The 18,640-nt window shown below is 35.2% G+C and overlaps 1 protein-coding gene across 1 annotated transcript in view; it reads left to right on the top strand.

The window, feature by feature from the left end:
- The window catches only part of LOC143389179 (neuron navigator 3-like), a 133,382-nt gene that overhangs the window by 72,241 nt on the left and 42,501 nt on the right, over positions 1-18,640 (top strand). The window contains 2 exon segments of the mRNA XM_076842411.1: positions 1,720-2,746; positions 17,609-17,724. Of these exon segments, the coding sequence (XP_076698526.1) occupies positions 1,720-2,746; positions 17,609-17,724 (1,143 nt within the window).

The raw sequence follows: 18,640 nt of genomic DNA, 5'->3' as shown, positions 1-18,640 counted from the left end.
TGACTTCTCAGTGTGAACTACTACATTTTAATCTAAAGTATATTGGGTATGAAATAGACAACGACAAATCCCATTCTAATACAGCAGTAAAAATAAGTAAAATTTATTTACAAAAATAAAAATATATAGATTCAATCTTGTAATATTAGTGTGACTATTTATTTATGCCAATTGAAATGAGGACTTACAGAGAAGCAATAAGAATTACAAGTCAATATTGCTATACAAAATCACTTAAGAAAATTTAATATAAACATGTTTGTCCACACTATTCTTAATACTAATTTCAAATATCTACTTCTATTTTTTGACCTACTTATTTAAAGAAAATAAAACTCAAACAAAAATTTAACTAAAAATTTGGACACTTTTCCTTTCTTTAATTTTTTTGTTATTGTCTCTTGTTGAATATCAGTTACCTCTTTTGAAAAATAAGTAACACTAGAATGCTTTTCCTATTGGCTGGATGACATATTTTTTTTTCATGTATTTTCACTTCTTTGAAATAAACATTTAAAAATAAAAACAACTTTACACTTTTGAGTATGGAATAATATTTAATGAGATCCAATTCTTGACTGTTTCACCAAAAAAAAAAGAGCTTTGTATACACTTGTCAATAACTAGTAAGTTAACAGCACCAATTAAATATAATTTAGTCATCCCTTACCTACCCCCCCCAAAAAAGGGTTGAAAAAGAGGTGCTCCCAGTTGATGCACTTGAAGTTAAATGACAATAGTTATATAGTTCAGAAATAGCATTTGAATTGAGATCTTTTAACTTAAAACTCAGTTCCTCTTTATTCTATACTCTGTGATAAATTCCATCTTTAATATTTTATCCCTAAAAATGACTAATCAAGCATTAATCAGCCTTATAACATTCATATAATATTCACATTCTAATGTGATTTCTGAGCAGAACTAAGCAAACACTGACTCACTGTGCAGTACTCCTGTGACAAAGGGACTTGTTTTCTTTACAGCTCCCCAGAATGGCTTTGCATTCTCTTATAATGTCAAGTTGTGATCACTCAAGAGGGCTGTATGTATGCTTGTTAAGAGCACAGTCTTTGAAATGAGTTCAAATCCAATCTATGTGAGCATGAACAAGTTATTTATTATCTCTCTGCCTCAGTTATTCTGTTAAATGAGGATAATAATATTAATATGTACCTTGTAGGATGGCTATAAAGATAGAAATAGAGAGGGATTGATTAGTAGATTATCTGACCTATAGAGGCATAGACATCAATGACTACTTTGTTCAAATAAAAATAGATAAGCAAAAAGCTAGGTTTTGATTCATAAGCATATTTAATCTGATAAAAATAGGTGATCTCCCTGTAGCTTAGAACAGTTTCTGAATATTCATTATACAATAAACTTTTTTAAGGCAATGAGCTATAGTGGTAGTTGGAAAAAATAGAGATGCATAGGGAAGGGACACACTGTTTTATGCATCTGCAGATAAATTTATTTGATAATAATAATATCAGAATGGAAAAACATGATCACCAACCAAAAAATCAATAATTCAAATGCTGTGATTTTTATAGTACATGATTTCTAAGTATCCCATCATAGAAGTGATTAATGCCACATAATATTTCTCTTTTGAGTTCAGAGGTGAGATGCTTATATTTGAGGCAAGTGATATGATACGAATGATCAAGACTAACCAGCCTTTTCTTTATTTTCTTTCTTAACCATCTCCAGATTCCTCCAAAGTCCCTCAACCGTCTTCAGGTATAAATGGTAACATGCAGCCTCCCAGCACTGCTGGCCAGCCCCCTGCCTCTGCCATCCCTTCTCCTAGTGCCAGCAAGCCCTGGCGCAGCAAGTCCATGAATGTCAAGCACAGTGCCACCTCTACCATGCTGACCGTGAAGCAGCCAAGCCCAGCCACCTCTCCCACACCATCCTCCGACAGACTGAAGCCACCCGTCTCAGAAGGGGTCAAAACTGCGCCTTCAGGTCAGAAATCTATGCTTGAAAAGTTCAAGCTGGTTAATGCCCAGACTGCTCTACGTCCACCACAGTCTTCGAGTTCAGGACCTAGTGATGGTGGGAAGGATGATGATGCCTTTTCTAAATCTGGTGAAATGGAAGGTTTTAACAGTGGCCTGAATAGTGGTGGCTCAACGAATAGCAGTCCCAAAGTGTCACCTAAATTGGCCCCTCCAAAAGCTGGAAGCAAAAATCTCAGCAATAAAAAGTCTTTGCTACAGCCAAAGGAAAAAGAGGAGAAGAACAGGGACAAAAATAAAGTTTGCACTGACAAACCAGTCAAGGAAGAGAAGGATCAGGTGACGGAGACAGCTCCTAAAAAGACCTCTAAAATTGCAAGCTTGATCCCAAAGGGCAGCAAGACAACAGCAGCCAAGAAGGAAAGCTTAATTCCATCTTCCAGTGGGATTCCAAAACCAGGCTCAAAGGTTCCAACAGCAAAGCAAACCATTTCACCTAGCAGCACAGCAAGCAAAGAGTCTGAAAAATTCAGGACTACCAAGGGAAGCCCTTCCCAGTCCTTACCTAAGCCCATAACCACTGAGAAAGCAAGTGCATCCAACTGCCCTGCTCCTCTGGAAGGGAGGGAAGCTGGCCATCCTTCTCCTTCCAATTCCTGTACTGTGCCAGTGGTGCAAAGCAGTGGGCAGAGCACAGGAAATGGTGCTGTCCATCTCCCTCAGCAGCAGCAACACAGTCACCCAAACACTGCCACAGTGGCTCCATTCATTTACAGGTAAGACAGCCTCTGTAGGTCCATATTTGTAACTCTTCATAGTCCGAGTGCATGGCATCAAGAAGTCTGCTGCAGTACTGTCTTAGATGGTCATTTTGGAATAAGATTTCATTCTGAAGCTAGAGGCCTACAGTTAAATATGGAATTTTAGTCTGGAAAAACTTCCAATGTGATCTAGTCTTATTCTTTCTCCTCTCCCAACCTTCCACCCCCTCTCTCAGAAACTAAGGGCTTCAAAACTTGAATTTCTTGTTGTTAAAGGAAAATAGAACCCAGGCTCCATGGTTTTCTTCTCCATTCAATATTATACTATTGTATTACTACTGTAACTTTTTTAGAATAATGTCAGTTTTATAGCAATTAAAAACATTTTTGTTGTCATACTTGGAAGAAAGTATACCATAATGGTTAAAGAGGCAGACCTGGAAGCACCATAGATGTGGATTTAATGCCCAACTGTACCATTTGCCAGCTTCTTGGCCTTGACCTACTTGACCTTATTTAACATCTCTTAGTCTCATTTTGTTCAGGTGTCAAGTACCAATAAGAGTTTACCTTGTAAATAGGAGAATACTAAAAGAGACAGTGTTCACTCTATATCCTGGAATATTTTAAATGTTCCTTAAATGTTGCCTGTAAGGCATCATTTTTCCAAAGTAGATTTGATATTAATTTCCAACACTAGGAATAAGTTTCTTGGTAAAATTAAGTAGCTGTGTAATTAGTATATGCATACTTTATTATCACATTTATTCTATTTATTTTATTTTATTCTATATGTAGTAATATACCATATATGCTATATCTAAATTTAGGCATCATGATACACAATCATAAAAGTAGTGCACATTGCCTATTTTGTGTGATATGCTTCAGTCCGTTAGAAATCTGTCAGTCACTGCTCTGTCCCCCAGTGTTATTCACTGCCTGGCTGGTAAGGACCTGACAAAGGAAGGAATAATGTCTACTTTATTTTGTATCATTTTGCCACATTCGCAATTTAAAAATAGGAAGGAAATTTTATCAATAGGAAACAGGACCTGCTATAATTAGTCTAGAGTCTAGACTATGTAGTTATAAAATTTATAAAACTTTATTCAATATGTAACATTTTTTAAAAATAAAACCAATTATTATAATGATTCATTTTCCTTCAGTGAAGAACCTGTTTTTCTCTAGAGTTTTATATACTCAGCAAAACAAAATTATAATTATTCCATTTAGTCTCTTGGGATACCTCCATCAATCTTGCTGTTCTCTCTTCAGCAAAAAAAAAAAAAAGCCTTTGTGTTTGGATAAGAAGAGTCTGGAGACTTTTCAGATTCCAAGGGCCCTGTCTGACAAAGCAGAATTTAGATATCAAAAACATAATCCACATTTCAGTAACATAAGACAAAATTATCAAGTTTGTCACACACAGCACATTTGTGCCCCAGATATATTCTGTAAATATTACATCCATAATTTTTAAAAAATCACAAATTATTTTCACAGGAAAGTACAAATCTGTATCTGCCAACTTATCAGACTTTTGTTTGTGTTTTGATTCTGATAAAATATCCAGTGGTTTTACAAATTAAATAGTGTCCATTTGAAAATTTAGCTTTCTTTTTAATTTAACAAGTTTAATCCTTATTAACATCTCAGATAAGTTCTATGTTGCTATTGACTTTAGTAACATAAGAAATAGAGCTCTAATCCTTTTGTAATTTAATTTTTATTCATAGTTAAATTTGTATGTATTTACCATATATATCATTGTTTTCCGTGTACACACACACACACACTATAGGAATGACTAAATATGGCTAATTAGCATATGAGTTTCTCACATAGGTTTCATTTTTGTGGTGAGAAGGCTTTTTAAAATCCATTCTCTTAGCATTTTTTGAGAAATATTCTCTTATTAACTTGAGTCATCATGTTGTACAGTAGAGCCTTTAAATTTAGTCCTGCTCACTGAAATTTTGTATTCTTCTTCCTGTGAATCTCCAAACCTGACCCCTAAAGCACCCAACCCTTGGTAACTGACCATTTGCTCTCTACTTCTGTGAGGTTTATTTTAGGTTCCACATTTAAGTGAGATCCTGTGCTATTGGTCTTTCAAAGTCTGGCTTATTTCACTTAACATAATGTCTTCTAGCTTCTACATGTTGTCACAAATGATAGGATTGCTTTCTCTTTTATTATTAAGTAATATTTCATTGTGTGCATATATGTATTATATGTGTATATACATTTATATCTCACTGAAAATATAACTTTTCAGTATTAAAAGGAAAATGTAGCATGACTTAGAAGTGTAAGTGTGGATTCACTGTGTGACCTTGACAAGTTCTTTATCCACTTTGAGTTTTAGATTGCCTATTTTAAAATGAAGATTATAAAAGGGAAATGATGTATCCAAGCAACCAAGAGTATAGACTGTGTCCTTCTTTACCATTGTACAGGAAGACTATCTTGTGGTGTTTGTGAAAATGGCCCTGCAGCATGCTGCCTGGGTTAGAATCTCAAGTCACCAAGTATCAATTATGTGATCTTTTCCTTATTTAAAGATTTTGAAACTCACTTCTCCCATCTGTAAAATGGAGGTTTTTAACACTGTCTGTCACCTAGCTAACAGCCTCCCCCAAACTCCAGATTCTAATCTTGTAAGCTATGATTAATAAAATGCCCACCTTAGTCAATTGTTGTATAGCTTAAATAAAATAATCCTACATAAAGCTTTTTAGCAGAGAGCGATATTTGGAGTAAATGACAGAAATGTAAGTAACATATTATTATCAATCTATATGAGACAATGATTAAAATCCCTGACCAGAATAATTTTATGAATGATAAATTAAGTCCTCTTAAGGCAGAGTGATTAATATTCATTATTTTTAATGGTCAGTGAAAGATTTGTATTATAAAGTCATATAAATAAATGATGTGACCCCTAAAGTCCTTGCTCACTCTCACTGTTCCTACTCTAGGTAAGAATCCCTCCTGCAAAAATAGCTTGCTAATGGTTTTATAATGGAATTTTCATTTGCTGATTGCTTACCTAGTGAAACTGTATGTTACAAGATCAGTACTTATTTAAACTTGACCATAACCCATGAGAAAGGAATGTTATCTCCATTTTCCATGGAGAAACAGATTTGAAGTCCGAATAGTAATACCGTCTTCAAGTCATAGTACTTGTGGGAGTTTACTTTCGAACTGAAATCTAATTCCCAAAATATTCCTTTTAATCAGTCTATGACATGCCCTCTTTTGTGTATCAGTATTTTCTATATGTAGAGAAATAAGAGGTTTTGTTACCAGGAAATGTTTGACTAAGAAAATGTGAATAGTACATTTGCAAAATTCTAAATCAAAGCTTATTTATAATGGCAAATTCTTAATTAAGTAATGTGAGTTTAAAATACATAGATGTGACTTTGTGTGTCTAAATATATACATGCTTATGTTTAAAAGCTAATTAAATCACCTCTATATGCTGGTAAGCTTGATAGCTGATGGTGATTTTTTCTTACTTTGCTTACCCCTTGGTCATGCTAGGTTAATCCTTATTCCTTCTTGGACATGCTTCATAATACTTTTTCTTGCAAACTGAGTATTTAAAGTCCTCTAAATATAATGTTGGGTTCTGGCAGTTAATAGATTCATAAGACTAACTTCTTGTCCAATGCACAGTATTTTACATAATGTTTTTGGAACTCAATTATCCTTACAAAATGATAAAAGTCATTTTGAATTTGTTATCCTTATCCACTAAACGAGCAGAAGCAACTAAGATCAAAGGTGGAGAATTGAGGGAAGGATTTTAAGTTTAATATAAGAAGTTCTCAATAATTAGAGTCGTTTGAAATTGGAATAAGCTGCCTTTTTCAAGTGTTAAGGTGTTCATTGGAAGTATTTAAGAAGTTGTCATAGTTTAGACAACTGGAAATCACCAAATGTTTTTCCGCTTACGTGGCTTTCTCTCATTCAGTAGCTAATGGGTAATAGAGATGTAAAGATTAATAAAAATTGCTCTGCCCTCTAGGAGCTCAGTCTATTGGGGATAACAGTGATAACATAATCAAAGATATGAACCCATTGCTTATCTGGAAGTATAGACAACATATAGAATTATTGTAGAAGGAAGAGGAGGGTTTAAAAAAAAATTCTTATGTGGGAATACAGCCCATTAATGCCTCACAGAGAAGTTAAGATAAGAGTGAGACATACACATGGAAGGGAAAATGATAGGCCATCATCCAGATTTGCTGTTCTGCAATTTTATGATCCAGGCATGATGGGAAAAAAATATGTATTCTTTTGTGAAGTGCTACAAACTGCTGGAGACAAGGGTTTAGAACTCATGACCTTCTAAATAGGAGACTAAAGAAGAAATTTTGGAAAGAAATCCATATTTTATTTCTATCTTCAATGAATCCCTCCCCACACATGCAGCTTTTAGCTAGTTCTATAAACATCCACTCAACACATCTCCTCATCCTTTCCGTTTCTATTCACCTCTCCTGGTTTAAGCCATGTATCCACCAATTCCCACCTAGTTTCCTGTGAGTCTCCCGGTTCTTACTCCAGAGCTAATAAAATAACACACTTCATACAGTAGGCACTCTGACCTTCTAAAAATGAAAATCATATATAGGCAAGCTGTGCCTTGTGATGGTTTGACTTGTAGGGGTTTTTTACATTATGATGGTGTGAAAGTGAAACACACTCAGTAAAAATTGCTCTTCAAGAGCTCCGGTGGTGGCTCAGTGGTAGAGCTCTTGCCTAGCACATGTGAAACACTGGGTTCGATCCTCAGCACCACATAAAAATAAACAAAATAAATCCATGCTGTCCATTCATAACTCCAAAAATATTTTTAAAACTCCTTTTTAAAGTTTGAATTTTGTTCTTTTTCTGGGCTAGTTCTAAGCAGGGATACTCTCCGTGTGGGGCAGTGGCAGCGAGCCATAACTCCTGGGCAGCCATGGGATCATGAGGGTAAACAGCCAATACCCTGCAGTGTACTGTGCCTGTACTGTAGCATTCAGTACGTTCTATCTTAGGATATTTTCAACTTACAATGGGCATCTAACAAGGTTCATTCCAATTTATGAAATCATCTGTTAGAGTTCCCTGATTCTTAAAAAATAAAACTCCAAAATCCTATCACGACCTATGAGGCCCTTTGTAATCTGATCTTCTATCAAAACTTCAAGCCATATTCATTCCCATTTCCCCTTTGTGCAGCTATCATTCTGTTCTGCAAACCTCCTTGCCCTGCTTCAGAACCTTGTCATTGAAGTTCTCTCCACCTGTGACAACCGTCCTCCAGGTCACAGCAAGCTTTGTATGGCTGTATCTTTGTATCAGCCACTTTCATCCATCTAGTCTAAGGAAGTATCTCCCATGTCCTTCCCAGCATTATATCTCACCATCTTCTGAGCTTATTACTATCCATTCCCTTGTTTCTATATTAACTGGTTTAATTTTAGCTACTTTTCACTCTACTTTCCACTCACTGAGAGCAGCAGTTTTGTCTTTCTTATTTATAGATATATAAGGGTGTAGGATAGAGGCTACCCACAGTGGGTACCAAATAAAAAATGTTTGAATGAAACATCATCATCTTGGATATGAGAATAGAAGAAACAAAAGAACTGCTAAGATGTACAATAGAATAGGAAAAATTCTAAAGTCTGTTACTCCCTATAAATGGAGAGGCTCAGTTGAAATACAAATAAATTTAAAATATTTAAAGAATTAAATCTACCTTCTTGTCAGCACATTCATTCACCTAAAAAAGGTTTCTTTCAATAACCACCTCCATGAGATGTCAAAGATAGAAGAAAACCTCATACATCCCAGGTGTCATTGTCCTTCCATTGTCCTCAATGGCAAAAATAAGAGGTGGGCTCAAAGAGCAGGAGGTGTAAAGCTCTTCAGGAATGAACCAGATTTGGTTGACCAAGACATCAACAAAGTAGAAAATTGCTTCTAGCTGTTGGAATCCTGGAAAGTGGCACTTGATGTGAGCCCAGAAAGAAAGTAGAATTTGGGCATGCAGAGATAAAAGGGACAAGAAGGGAAAAACATAAAAGGTCAATGCAAGATACATACAGGGGTCATCAATTAGGTCTGTTTTCCAGGAAAGTAAAGAGTGATTGGAACCTGACTGTGGTAAAAATTCTTTTTTTTTTTTTTTTTGGCAGTACTGGGGATAGAACCCAGGACTGCTCTACCTCTGAGCTACATCCCAGTCCTCTCTCTCTCTATATATATTTTTTTAAATTTTGAGACAGGGCCTTGCTACGTTGTCCCTGTTGACCTTGAATTGCTATCCTCCTGCCTCTGCCTCCTGTGCAACAGGGATTACTGTTGTGTGCCACCATGGCCCAGGGAGACTGTGGTTGAAATTCTTGAATCTGTCAAGATCTTGGACTTCCTATATGTGTTTGTATGCATCCCCACATGCATGCATATGAGCAAGTGTGTGTGAAACATGATCAGGAAAATTACTGTCTTAGTATGAAAAAGAAACTGCAGAAGAGATCAAAGTAGGATGAACCAAATTAAAGCTGCAGTTTACTCTCAAAGGAAGTTCTGTTAACGTGAATTAAAGATCCCAATATCAGAAGTAAAGAAAGACAAAGATTAGCAAGACTATTTTTAAAAATTTTTCCTCAATTTATTTGCTGATTGATTGACTGACATTATTGTTCTTCCTTTATGTTTTCTTCTTCAAACTTGTTTTCCTTGTCTGTGGTTCAAAAATTATTAATCTCTTTCAAATTTTAATCTCTTTCAAATTTTCAAAACATGCCTCTCCTCTCCCCTATTTCATTTCTCTTCCATTGTTCTTGCATTCATTACAGTTGAATATATAAATAGCTATATTCCCAATATTTTCAAGGACCTGTGAAGTAATAATTGCTTAATTCACGGGGAAAAAAGCAAGGCCTGTGTGTTTTTCCTACACTTGTCTTTTTAGTAACTGTTAGTAAAATTTTAAACTAATTTTTAACCAGATTTATAACTTGTGATTTTGAGGTGGACATCCTTTTTTTTCATTTTCTTGACCATTTATAAATGCCAATAAGAAATGTGTCAGACATAAAGCAAATATCTAGAGGCAAAGAGAATCTCATCAGGGACATGAGCAGTTCTCAGAAGAAAAAGATGCCTATACCTTAAATAAGGCAAGACACTATTTTTGTGGCAAAAATCACTATGCTTTATAAATCCTTTAATTAAATATAAACTGAAACCCTCTGTACGTACTTTATTTAGGTCAAGGAAACCTAAATTAGAGAGTTTTCTTCTTTTGATATGATGGTATGTCTTATGCAGCAGCACCATGGATTCGCACAAGAGATTTTGGTTGTAACAAGTTTTTGTGAGTGTCTACATTTTGCCTAGGATGTACCTTGGGAAATTGACATTTAACTATGCTATGTTCTAAAAGGCAAAGAATGCAAAACAGTAGTTTTGAAAATGCTCACTCACAATGTTTGAAGTTTGGCTTATTTGTTGAAAAGTAGATTGAGTAGGAAGAGCTGTTACAAAGATTGAAATGTGGAGTGTATAACCATCATTCAGATAAAGCTTTGTAAGCCCTGTAGCTACTATTACAGATTATACTGCAATTGTGGTTTTATGTGAACTGGGCATAATTGGTCATCAGCACAAACTAAAGCTTATTGAATTCTTGCCTTGCAAGCTTGTCTTTTGCTAGCTTTGATATATTTCTGTGCATCTGGGAACAGCTTAAACCCCTCACAGAGCAATATTTTTAAGATGAAATACAGGGACACTGCTAGAAGGGGTGTTGTTTTGTAGAATACCTCTATGAGTTGGCATTTTCTCAACAGAGGGGTTTTCTTGTGTACTTGGTCACTGAGATTCACAGCCAGATCTTTGGAAACAATTTTTATTTGCAGAAAATTTGCAGTAATATTGCAAACAATTCCTATGTACACTGCAGATCAGAGCACCCGAAAACCTTTATCATGTTTTACCAATTGTCCCCAAAATATCACTTTTAGTAATTTAGAATAGGGTTTTGACCAGTTGTCATACTTTTTCAGTTGTTCCTGACTTTTATGACAGTGATATTTTTAGAGGCCAGACATTTTGTGTGTTTTGTTTCTTCTTTTTTTTTTTTTTTTTTTTAAACTGGGGATTGAATTCAGGGGCATTCCAACACTGAGCCACATCCCCAGCCCTACTTTGTATTTTATTTAGAAACAGTGTCTCACTGAGTTGCTTAGTGCCCTGCTTTCTGTCTTTTTAGTGCTGAAGCTGGCTTTGAACTCTGGAGCCTCCTGTCTCAGCCTCCTGAGCCATGGGATTTCATGTGTGTGCCACTGTGCTCGGCTTTGTACATTTCTTAATTTGTTTTTTTCCCTAATTTTCCTCATGCTTGTCCTTCATATATACATACATCTGTCAGGAATGTCACAGAAATGGTGCTGTGGTATTCCCATTATATTCTCTCATGGTCTCATATTATCTCCAATATTTTTCATTTTTGTGGTGTTTAATTTGATGGCTTAATTAAGATAACATTCCCTGCCACTTTCTGATTTAAAATTACTTTATCCTCCTTGTTTTTAATAAACATTTTTGTAGGAAGATATTTTAAGACCATGTGTAAAAATTCTATTTCTTAATCTACTTTCATCCATGTTTTAGCATGCACTGAGATTTCTAGCCTGAATTAATAATTTATTCTGATGAATGACAAGTTATTTTATAATTCCAATATTCCCTCCATTATTCTTCCTCCTTCACAATCTATTTAAACAGTTTTGTGTCTTGTCCAGTATCTGTCTATCAATCAATCTACTTACCCACCTACCTATCTACCTAAATTGTGAGGACTAATGGATTCCTACTATATTCCCTGGGTTATAATCCATTGCTGTCATAGCCTATTTTGATGCTTAAATATTCCCAAATTGATCTGAGTATGGTGGCACACACCTGTAATCCCAAGAGCACGCAGGAGAATTGCAAGTTCAAAGCCAACCTCATTAACTTACTGGGACCCTAAGCAATTTAGTGATATTCTATGTCAACATAAAAAATTAAAAGGGCTGGAGATGTGGCTCATTCATTAAGTGTCCCTGTGTTCAATTTCCAGTACTCCTCAAAAAGTCTTGATACTGGAAGCCCTTCAAACTGGCTCGACAAACTCTCTCTACCACTCTTTGAGAATTCCTTTATTTATTTTGTATTTTTTTTAATGGCTCAGAATGTTCTAAAATCATCTTGTACTTTCCACAACTTGACTTCAGCTTTTAAAGAGCCCTGATTTCTTTCTGTGGAGAGTGGTATTTAAAACTAAAATCTCACGGCTGAGGTTGTGGCTCAGTGGTAAAGCTCTTGCCTAGCATGTGTGAGGCACTGGGTTTAATCCTCAGCACTGCATATAAATAAAAAAAATAAAGATCTATCGACATCTTAAAAAAATATTAAAACAACAAATAAATGAAAAATAAAATCAAAATCTCACTGCACCTTTCTAAGCAGTAAAAACTAAGCAATATATTTAAATATAAATGCAAACACATTTACATAATTATTTACATATTTTTAATATAAATCTGTATGTAAACACCCATATTTATAAAATTTGAAATTTGATAGTATCTAGGATTTATTATCAAGTTTGTTTAAATGTCCAGTAAGTAAATAATAAAATTTAGGGTAGACCAGTGGACTTTGTTACATTCAGTATTGTCTGTTATTGACTTAGTGACTGAGTTGTCTGTGTGCCAAGGAAAACTCAAATACAGGAAAATACTCAGTGCCCAGAAGTATTTGGATGGTGTAAAACTATAGGTTACTGCTTAATAGATCTTAATTTATAGTCAGCTTGGTTCAAGTCTGGGTTAAGCATCTTCCAGAGGTGCACAAAAGCAGGTCATAGCTTTTAGGTTAATCATTGGTGAAATGTTGATTGTTAATTATTACAACTCTTAGTAATCTCCTCTAGCACTAAGGGCCTAGCTTATTAGACCTCTAAGTAAATTAAACATTACTTATGCAATGGTGTATCTTATAGTTTTATTAGGTACGTATATAGCATGAAAACCATGTCAAGGTAGTCTACATAGGACAGCATCTGCTAACTATCATAGTACTTATTTTTGCTTTTTACATTTAATATAAGGAAAATATCAATGTGAGAATACTGAATGATGCTAATGTAATAGTTGCTCTGACATTAAAATATAGCTTCAGATTCTGAAGTCTTTATATATTGTTTCACAAATAAACCCAAATAAATATTTTATTGTTATGAGGCAGTTATAAAAATAAGGGATACTTGAGGATTCTTCAAAGACTAACTAAACTTTTTTTTATTGTTGGTTGTTCAAAACTTTACATAGTTCTTGATATATCATATTTCACACTTTGATTCAAGTGGGTTATGAACTCCCATTTTTACCCCGTATACAGATTGCAGAATCACATCAGTTACACTTCCATTGATTTATACATTGTCATACTAGTGTCTGTTGTATTCTGCTGCCTTTCCTATCCTTTACTATCCCCCCTCCCCTCCCCTCCCCTCCCCTCTTCTCTCTCTACCCCCTCTACTGCAGTTCATATCTCCCCCTTGTATTATTTTTCCCTTTCCCCTCGCTTCCTCTTGTATGTAATTTTGTATAACCCTGAGGGTCTCCTTCCATTTCCATGCAATTTCCCTTCTCCCTCCCTTTCCCTCCCACCCCTCATCCCTGTTTAATGTTAATCTACTTCTCATGCTCTTCGTCCCTACTCTGTTCTTAGTTACTCTCCTTATATCAAAGAAGACATTTGGCATTTGTTTTTTAGGGATTGGCTGGCTTCACTTAGCATAATCTGCTCTAATGCCATCCATTTCCCTCCAAATTCTATGATTTTGTCATTTTTTAATGCAGAGTAATACTCCATTGTGTATAAATGCCACATTTTTTTTTATCCATTCGTCTATTGAAGGGCATCTAGGTTGGTTCCACAGTCTTGCTATTGTGAATTGTGCTGCTATGAACATCAATGTAGCAGTGTCCCTGTAGCATGCTCTTTTTAGGTCCTTAGGGAATAGACCGAGAAGGGGAATAGCTGGGTCAAATGGTGGTTCCATTCCCAGCTTTCCAAGAAATCTCCATACTGCTTTCCAGATTGGCTGCACCAATTTGCTAAACTTTTTTGGTAATTTGAATAAAAGTTAAATGTTTCACACTTAGTACTGTCTGCCCATATATAGACTGAATTTAAAATATAATTCTACTTAATCAAACTATGAATTGGAAATACTTCAGGAATGGAGGGCTGTAATGTGCATAGGCCAGATATCTGGTCCCACTTGCATGTGAATATAAACCAATTATGACTTCTAAGTTTAACTTCTCTTTATTCCTTTCAAAGACTAATCTGTTTCCATTGGTAATGTAGATAACTCACTTGGGGACTACCATGGGAAATGAACCAAATGAACCAAAGAACTTGACAATAAGATTATCTTGTGACTAGAAAGCAGTAAGGAGTGAATCAACCAGAGACAAAAAGTACTGCCACATTAGAAAAATGAAAGGCTTTCACATCAATGCTGAGCAGTCAGAAGTATGAACACATTATAAAAGAGTGTCTTAGTGGGTATGGGGTCTTAGCCAATGAAACTGAATAAATAAATCTCAAATATTAAGGATGATAACCACAATTTAGCTCCTGAAGAATGCCATTTAAGACCTGTTTTAAGTAAAGCAAAATTTCTACTACCAAAACACATTCTGAATATTCTTTCTCCCTTTACAGATTATTCTAGAAGAAGATACTAGGAATCTTTATAACTCACATGACCACAAGCATTCTAACTCCTAGGACCAGCAGCTGTCATAGGACCAATTATAATTGAGCTATAGACAGCCATCTCAGGGAGCTATTTAATATAACTCAGCCGCTGAGAGATGAATCCATGAATATGCAGTCTGCTGGACAATAGGCCAGTGCTGGCTTACAGCCAGCTCACCAAGGAATGGTGCCTTTGTGACACTTCTTGGCAGGCAGCCTGTCAGCTTTCCTTGGGGACCCTAGTCTCACTACTTACTCTCCATTTAAACTTCTTCAACAAATAATAAAAACCCTTAGAAACCTCAGAGGACTTTTTCTCTTTATTCAGAGCCAGATATGGTCCTTGTTTTGGTATTGACCAGAACCCCACATGCCTCAAGACAGTTACTTTTTAGACCTTTAATAATAATAACATTTGACTTCACCATTATTTTTCAAGGCTTTGCACTTCTCTATTTTTTTTTTGCACTTCTCTATTTCTATAGGTGAACAAACTAAAGCTCAGAGCAGCTAAGTAACTTGCCAAGATCATATGAATTAATAACTCTTTAGTGATAGCATCAAGCTTGTTTTTTCCCCACATTTTTTATTAGTGCATTATAGTCATACATAATAGTGGGGTCTGTGCTGCATCCTTGTACCTGTATTCAATATAACAGTATAACTTGATCAATATTACTTCCCAGCACTCCTCCTTTTCCTCCCCTCCTTCCACTTCTTGGTCCCTTTCCTCTGTACTACGCATCTCCCCTTTTATTTTCATGAGACACACTCCCCAAACTTTCTTTACTTTTTTCCTCTCCATCTTCCACATATATGAATAAAAAAATATGACTCTTGACCTCCTGAATTTGGCTTACTTCACTTAATACAATGTTCTCAAGCTCCATTCATTTTCCTGCAGATGACATAATTTCAGTTTTCTTTATGGTGGAATAAAACTCACTGTGTATATATATCCCATTTTCTTTATCCATTTATTGTTCATTGGACACTTACCCTGGTCCATAGTTTGGCTATTGCGAATTGTGCTGCTATAAATATGGGTATGTCTATATCACTATAGTAGGATAACTTTAATCTTTTAGGATAAAAATGAGGGGTAGTATAGCTGGATCATGTGGTGATTTCATGCCCAGTCTTCAGAGGAACCCCCATACTTGCTTCCATAGTTGTTCTGCAAATTTACAACCCCAACAAGAGGGGATAGGGCCAAGTTTTAAACCCCACATGCACACACCATTGTGCAACTTTTCCTTCTCTATTCTTCATCCTCCAATGATACTGTTTTACTGTCACTACTGATATGGTTTTTTCACTCATTTATCAATATTTGTTGAGAGCTACTTCTATCGTAGACATGGGGCTAGACTTTCAAGTGCAATGGAAAGCTTAAACATAGCGAAGAAAATCTTAATTTGAGAGATAAACAGTAGCCAATTATATTAATTTAATATTACAAGTGTATAAAATACTGGAAAAGTGTAAGTTCAGAGAGCACTAAGGGAGAATAAATAAGGAAAAATGTAGTCTCCAGAGAGAATGGGAAACAAAGTGAAGGATGCTGGCATAGAAGTCAAGGTAGGATAGTCTCTTAAAGAGCCAAGTAATCTGCTTCTCGAAATACTACCAAGATATCAAGAAAGGAAAAGACCAAAAATATTTGTTGAATTTAACAACACTGAGATCTTTGCTGGCCTTAATGGTATGTCCTGTTGCTTGAATATTGTAACTTCTGACTTAAATTTGTTATGCTTATTATATTCAGTTTTAAACCAAATAAATATGAATAGTCTGCCAGAAATTATTGCAGGTCAAGGCATAGCTGTGTATAGGAATTCTTGGTCTGTCATTCTTTTGTGTATCATCTCAGATACATCTATCCATCCTTATAGCATTTTGTTTACTATGATGTCTTAAAATCTTCATGAAAATTTCAGGCTCTTCATCTGTCAGTTAAATATGAACTATTTCTGATATCAATGATTACAATTTGTGGGGGTTTTCCCCCTCAAAACCAAGATTTAGAATAAAAGCAACATATTTATTAAAATTTATTAAGAAGATACTTTTTCACATAAAAGTATTTTTATAAATCTTTAAAGTTATAAATATTCAGCAATAACTTATCATGGTCCAGACCTTGTGCTAGAAGTAATACTGTGAGTAAGCAGATGTCTATAAAGCACACCATGCAACATGTAGTGCTGTGTTGTCTTGCCTCCTTCTGTGTCTTAGAACTTCACGCTCTGAATTTTTTAAAGATGTGGTGGTTGAGATCAAATATATGTAGATTTTTGAAGCTACATCAAGAAGAGTTTCTTAGAACGTTTGCCTGCATTTAACAGGAAAAGATTGCAAGAAGTAAATTTAGAATATCAGAAGTTCTACTGTCCCTCTGTTGAGTGCTTTCCATTTGATCAGACCTACCTTTACAAGTTAGCCACACACATAAACACACACTATGCAGGTGCATGTAGATAGAAAACACCTAATAGAAGATCTAAGAAAGAGAAATTTTTTTCTGATTTACTTCAAGTCTTCTGAAATCTTTGGAAATTGAGTCCTTATAATATTTGTAGCCACAATGACTTTTTCATTTTTATTCATCCTTTGTATTTGGGGTTATATGTTGTAGGATTTTCTTGGGGGAAAAAAAGTTTAGGTGTTGTTTCAATGCTTTTATTATTCTCATAAAACATAATGTGGCCTGATTTCCTATAAAATAGACAAAAAAATTGTCTCTCTCCAAGTATTTTACCCAATAAATGTAATTAACTCTTGGTGGTTGGTTACAACCTTTCAAATTTAGAAAAGCTGATATAACACCTCATTCCTGGTTTAGTTGTATGTGAAAAGTTGAAAAATTCTCCTACAGATAGATAGCCCTGGAATATCTCACCATAAGCGAGTCTGTCTTACCTTGATGGAAACTTATAATAAATTGATTTCTTCTTGTGTGCTGGAGAACTTCCACTTTGATGAGTCACTGTGACTACAGTTGCTGTTTGTTTCTGTCTTGGTTAATTTCAGAGCACATTCAGAAAATGAAGGTACCTCTTCACCATCTGCTGATTCCTGTACCAGTCCTACAAAGATGGACTCCTTGTACAGTAAGACTGCTAAGCAGTGCCTAGAGGAGATATCTGGTAAGTGACCTGATTTATGGGTAGTTCTAACCTTGGAATTTGGTAATCTCCCTGTAAGTCTTTGTATTAAGTCATATTTATGCTATACTTTTGCAAAAATAAACTCTATGAATCTCATGCTTCAGAGATTCTTAGATGATTGGCTCTTCTGTCTAGGATGATCTTTTTGTTGCTCTGAAAAAAAAGTGGTTCTGCTTTCAGAAGCTGATGCTCTAAGTTATTTTTCCCCTCAGTCAAGTTGAATATAATCAGAGAAACCCGGTGAACCTTCTGTTGTTAATAAGACAGCTTGGATATATTTGGAAATTGAAAATATTCTAAAGATCTATTGTCAATGTAAATTTTTTGACTAATCCAACCCTGCTCTGTCTTCCATATTATTCAATTTGGAACATTTGTACTTGGAGATTCTAAATATACATCTTGAGAAAAACTCTAATGAGGGAAATATTTTATTATATGTAGATAACATATGAAAAACAAAATTCACACCTGGGTGCATCCCTATAGTCCCAGTGACTTGAGAGGCTGAGGCAGGATGATCACAAGTTCAAGGTCAGCCTGGACACCTTAGCAAGACCTGTCTTAAATAAAAAGTGAAAGAGAGTAGGGATGTAGCTTAGTAGCAAAGTACCCCAGAGTTTAATCCACAGTATCAAAAAACAAAACAAAAACATATGCCTCAGATTATTCAAATTTCTTGAGTATATATAAAATAGAATTATCAGCTTTAACCCAACATTTTTTCCCAGGATTCAAGTGAGCCTAGGAGTATATGGAAAACCTTTGGAGTAATTTTGTTATATGTAATCTATATTCATGAGTAACTAGGTTACTTCTTATCAAAATATGCTTTTCCTAGGGTATGAGAGGATTTATGAAGATTTTATCTGTTCCTAAATGAAAGAATGCATGG

This window comes from Callospermophilus lateralis, unplaced genomic scaffold, assembly GCF_048772815.1.
Source record: "Callospermophilus lateralis isolate mCalLat2 unplaced genomic scaffold, mCalLat2.hap1 Scaffold_44, whole genome shotgun sequence".
Lineage (NCBI taxonomy): Eukaryota > Metazoa > Chordata > Mammalia > Rodentia > Sciuridae > Callospermophilus > Callospermophilus lateralis.
This window is presented reverse-complemented; position numbering and strand designations above follow the sequence as displayed.